General features: G+C 42.7%; 1 protein-coding gene across 1 annotated transcript in view; it reads right to left on the minus strand.

Annotated features, from left to right (window-relative positions):
• The window catches only part of hspa9 (heat shock protein 9), a 43,166-nt gene that overhangs the window by 28,426 nt on the left and 8,700 nt on the right, over nucleotides 1-6,040 (minus strand). Inside the window, exon 4 of the mRNA XM_037675443.1 lies at nucleotides 2,242-2,423. Within this exon, the coding sequence (XP_037531371.1) occupies nucleotides 2,242-2,423 (182 nt within the window). The remainder of the gene's footprint in view (nucleotides 1-2,241; nucleotides 2,424-6,040) is intronic.

Genomic DNA, 6,040 nt, shown 5'->3' on the forward strand with positions numbered 1-6,040 from the left:
AGCTGTATGCCATAATCATCAGTATTAAAACAATTAAAGACCTGAAAAATTTCAGTTGGTGTGCAATGAATCTGAAATATATGAAAGTTTCATTTTTATCATTACATTATGGAAAATAATGATCTTTATCACAATATGCTAATTTTTTGAGAAGGACCTGTGTATATATATATATATATATATATATATATAAATAAAATAAAAAAGTGAACATGACATCAATGAGACTAAAAGGTTAAACAAATAAAAAGTCACTGATTAAATGTTGTGAGCAGCGGGCTTTGGTTGTCAGCAGCAAACTGGTTGATCCACTCTGAGACGGTGCTGTTTATAAGACTGAGCTGAATACAGCACCTCAGACTGAGGAAGTCTTTCAGATGAAAGACGAAACGTATCTACATTTTTTTGCTTTTTTTTATTTTATTTTTTTTTATGTCCAGAGGACCAGATTTACCTTTTTTTAGATTTTTCTACCTGGATTATTGAGCATGCATCAGGATACTGATAAAATGTGTTTTCTCTTGCACTCAGGACAATTATAACTAATGTGTGCTCAGTTTTAATATTTATGACATTTTTATTTATTATAACAGGCAGATTTATTTATATTAATTTTATCATTCTTGTGTTCTTATAAAGAACCTAACGAGCTGAAGAATTAATTACTGTATTTTTCAGCCTAGAAATCATACTTTTTTGCATAATTTACATGCCCTGCGACTTACAAGTTCACACACCATATTTGTGAATTTTTTCCCATATTTATAAACCATTTTTTGGCTGAGATACGACTGTTTTCATTCATTCTGACTGAAAAAAAATTTCAGCAGTACCATTTTTAGCCACTTGATGGCAGCAGAGTAATAGCAGAAAGGCATGCAGTTGTATCATGTAATAGATAAACGTGGCTATAATGACAAATTCAAAAAAGTTCAAGACAAAAACAACTGGACTTTATTTATTATACTTCACAGTTTACCATGTCCTGGATGACTGAGAATCTTCACCAGCTATTATTGACACAATCGGCTTGCCACAGTCTCCCCACCTTGGTTCTGCTTGCTGCTTGGACCGACTGTCAATCCAGCTGCTCCCCGGCAAAATGCAGCTAATTTGACCATTAAAGTGCATTTATTAAGCAAATGTTAGACTGAGACACACCTTTGCTATAATTTTGAGCAAACAAATAATTGTTTTAAAGTGTTAATCTTGTTAAAGTCCTACCAGTGTTTCCGCTACCATTTTACAAGTGGGGCGCCCCGCCCCGTCAACAGAAGCGAGCACCCCGTCAACAGAACCCCACCCCCCACCACCTGTCGGCACTGACGTAACGCTAAACTAGCGGTTTGCAACGCAGGTGCACTAGCTAAAAAGCTAAAGGCAGTCTCTTCTTTCATGCTGAACCCTCATGCTGAACACACTCCCACCACTCGAAAACTGTCGGTACAAACAGCGCACGGCTCAGATATGCGTCTGTCTCTCCCTCGCACCGACCCCCCCCCCCCCCAAAAAAAAACTGTTTAGACAGCACGGGGCTGAGATATGTCTGTTTCTCTCCTCTCTCACACCCTGCTCTAAAACTGTCAGTACAAACAGAACGCGGCTGTCTCTGTGTCCCCCAAAACTGTTGGTTTAAACAGCTTAGGACGAGTCTCCGTTCCCCCAAAGTCTTGTAGCTTGCTGTATTTGTTTTAGAACAGTGGTTCCTTGAAAAGGGGGACGCTCAGAATGTTTTTTGTTTTAGTCCTAAAATGTTGCAGAATATTTCTGTTCTGACTACAACACATGTAAACTTATAGTTGTTGGAGTTTTGTGCACAGATCAGACTTGATTATGGTTCTAAAAGTGATTATTATTATTTTTTTAATCTATAATTGAATTTCTAGGGGAAGATTTGTGTTACTGCTTGAGCCAGGTGGAGGTTTTGACAGGTCTGGAGACAAAATGTCATGAAAACAAATCAACTCTAACAGATGGAAGAAAGCTCAAGGTAAAGCAGAGTGTTTCTGTTTACAGGAAAATCACTTGTTTTAATTCACGTTGTTTCTCTCCTAAATGAGGCGCAGCATGAAATGTTCAGAACTGCCGCCAAACCAACAGTAACAAGACTTTCAGTTATTCAACAGACTAACATCAAATATTCCTTATAACAGGTCCTCCCTCCACACCTCCACCTAACATCTCCAGACTACAACTTTAACAATGGCACTTGTGCAGAGCAGAACCCACAGGAGGACTCACATGTCTTTCTGGACCTCTGGGTCATCGTAGCGGCGTCCGATCAGCCTTTTGGTAGCGTATAGTGTGTTTTTAGGGTTGGTGACCGCCTGGCGTTTGGCGGGCATCCCCACCAGACGCTCGCCTTCTGTCGTGAAGGCGACGACTGAAGGAGTTGTCCTGGCTCCTTCTGCGTTCTCCAGCACCTGGACAACACAGAAAATTCAACATATTAAAAGAAATGTTGGGACCGCAGAAGAGCGGTATGTTGATGCCCCCGTCTGAGGGATGGAGTCGTCTGTGTTCGTGCTCCTAAATATTCTCTACTCTCAACAGGTTGGTGCCATTAGACAAAGTGAAACTCGTGTGGACGGTGATGTGTTCCTCCTCTTGTCACCTGAACACAACGGACATCGCTCAGCTGCAGTGAAGTCGTGTCAACAGCAGCTACGACCGCTGCTCCGTCCCAGGCAGCGGGGCGCTCGGCTCTGTCGACAGGACGGGGTGCCCTCCATGGATGATGGTAGTTATTGATTATAAATTGTCTTGTTTGGTTGGAAACTACAACAAACAAACTGTTGTGGTAAAGTGTATACGTTTATTAACATGAACAGCCTGGATGATGAAGACCTCTGGTTTTTCTCCATTCTCTGATGGTAAGGATGATAAACAGCTAGCGGCAATCAGGGCACCAATAATCGTTAGGCTGATGGTCCTCTTACATTTGAACAGCTGGTTTGTGGAGTCCAGCAGACTGGTTTGATCCACTTAGAAAAGGCTCCATTCATAGGACTGAGTTTGTGGCAGGGCCTCAGACTTTAAGAACAATCTGTCTAGATGACACGACAACGGTTTGTGATACATGACATCACCTAAAAGATTAACAGACTGTCCCTTTAACACACTCCACCCCCCCCCCCCAATAGAGGGATACAGGTCCCGATTATTGAACCTGAAAACCATCTGCACGGCACATGCTTTAAAACAAACTGTGACCAAGTCCTGATACTCAGACGTGACCCGCCAGCCGTCGTCAAGGGACACTCCACATCACCACTGAACCACCGGGCTTAAGAGGTTGGTTTATTTTATATACAAAAGGACATGCTACAAAACGCTTGTTTTTAAAAAAAAATTCCAACTTTATTAACATTAAAACCAATAAAAAATAAATTAATGTAACTTGTAGTGAGTCAGTTGCTTTGCTCCATCAGGACTTTGTTGGACCACCTCTGTCTGGCCTGTTATGGACCAAACCATTAACCGTACTCTTCAGTGCCTCCATCTGTCTCTTATTGCCGATTCCAGATCAGCTCTGCAGGTCGGAGCCTGGTCATTGGTCATTTTCTTCAATTTCCACCAGAGATTTTGAACTGGATTTAGATTAGGATTATTTATAAATCATGCCATTGACATTGTCTTTCCAGATTTTTTTTTGTCCTTTGCCCGATCGCAAAATGCATTATGTTGACAATGAAGTCATCAAGAAGCATCCCGTCAACTGCAGGAATAAGACTGTAGATGTTAGTGTTTATAAAGATGTGACGACGAGTCTTTCATCCAGTCACCTACGTCCATGGATGGTTCTCTTCAGCCTCCGTCACCTTGTTCTCCTCTTGAAGATGGCTTCAGTTTGACTCTTCTGGATGTAAATCCTATTTAATTTATGTCATTTCTTACAGCTTGGTCATAAACATTAACTCCAGTTTCCACCCGTTTTTTTTTTTGTACATTTTATGTTTAAGACATTTTGTTTTCATTTTTATACCTTTAGCCTTTGAAGGTTTACCTTGGTCAACCAGTTTGTTCTTATTTTGTTTGTACTTGGTCCAGATTTCAGCAGCTGACTGAGAACAAGCAACAACTTCTGCAGCACACTGTGATGATTTACCTTCTTGAAGAACTTTCATCATCATTTCCTTATAACCCAGGATGTTCTTGTAAAAGATTAAAAATCACAATGGATTTCTGTCCTGGTAAAATAAAGGTTTAAATAAAAATTAAAAAAAAAAAACTCGTCTCTTGTGTTGGAGCCATGATTCATGTCAATCAACAGCTCTCCAAGGTGTCAGCACTTTGAAGACTAATCTGATGCAGGACTGTACTTAAACAGCTCCTTTTTATCTAATCCAGAAACTCAAAGCTCTTTACAACACAATCTGTGCCTCATTCACCCATTCATACCCATTCACCCATTCACACCCATTCAACAAGTTCTATGCACGCTTTGAAGACCCGAACAGACCACCCAGCACCAGACTCACCTCACCACCGGATGAAGAGCATCTCAGCGTGACCTCAGCAGAAGTAAGGAGTACCTTCAGGAGGATTAATCCGCACAAGGCAACTGGCCCAGACAACATCCCCGGAAAAGTGTTGAAGGAATGTGCTGATCAGCTCTGTGATGTGCTGGCAGATATCTTTAACACCTCACTTACCCTGGAGACAGTTCCCACCTGCCTGAAGACTGCCACCATCATCCCAGTCCCAAAAAGCTCTACAGTGACTGGTCTGAATGACTATCGGCCAGTGGCCCTCACCCCGATAGTCGCTAAATGTTTTGAAAAACTGGTCATGACTCGCATCAAAACAACAATCAACATCAACGAGGACCCTCATCAGTATGCATACCGTGAGAACCGATCAACAGAGGATGCAATCTCCTCTGTGGTCCACACTGCACTCAACCACCTGGAGCAGAAAAACTCTTACGTCCGTATGCTCTTTGTGGACTTCACATCCGCCTTTAACACCACGATCCCCCAAACCCTGATGGACAAACTATCAACACTAGGACTAAGCCCCTCCATTTGCAACTGGGTACTAGACTTTTTAACAAACAGACCACAGTTAGTGAGGATCCACAACCTCTCCTCCTCCACCATAACCCTCAGCACTAGCTCTCCTCAGGGATGTGTGTTGAGCCCTCTCCTGTTTACTCTGCTCACGTATGATTGTGCAGCTACCCATCCAGGCTGTCACATTGTAAAGTTTGCAGATGATACAGCGGTGGTGGGATGCATCACAAACAACGATGAGTCCAGCTACAGGCAGGAGGTGGAAAACCTGGAGAGCTGGTGCAAAGAGAATAACCTTCACATCAATGTGAAGAAGACAAAGGAGATGATTGTGGACTTCAGAAGGAACAAAAACATCTACACCCCCCTGAACATAAGAGGATCTGCGGTGGAAGTGGTCTCCAGCTACAAGTACTTGGGTGTACACATGAATGACAACCTCAGCTGGAGCAACAACACCACCAGCCTGATCAAGAAAGCTTATCAGAGACTCTACTTCCTCAGACGGCTGAGGCGAGCTGGTCTGGGAAGCTCAGTCCTCACCTCCTTCTACAGGTGTGCAGTGGAGAGCATCCTGTGCTCGAACATCAATGTGTGGCATGGAGGCTGCACAGCTGCAGAAAGAAAAGCTTTGCAGAGAGTGGTGAAGGCTGCACAGAAATCTGTTGGAATCAGCCTCCCCACCATCACAGACATCTACACCTCCAGATGCAGGAAGAGGGCCACCTGCATCATGAAGGACCCCACTCACCCAGCACACACACTTTTTGCCCCACTCCCCTCAGGAAGGATGTTAAGGAGCATTAAGTGTAGAACCACTAGACTGAGGAACAGCTTCTACCCTGAGGCTGTTGACTCATGAATCTCTAACTAGAATAATCACTGTGAAAAACCATATCATGTTGCTGCTGATCTGTTTCAATGTTGATGTGTTCATGCGTGCACATCTGCTCACAGACTCATGTTCATGTTTGTGCTGATGTTCAATGTTTTATGTTATGAGTGCTTAGTGTATATTTAGTTGA

The sequence above is a fragment of the Nematolebias whitei genome, chromosome 4, assembly GCF_014905685.2.
Source record: "Nematolebias whitei isolate Nwh7 chromosome 4, NemWhi1, whole genome shotgun sequence".
Classification (NCBI taxonomy): domain Eukaryota; kingdom Metazoa; phylum Chordata; class Actinopteri; order Cyprinodontiformes; family Rivulidae; genus Nematolebias; species Nematolebias whitei.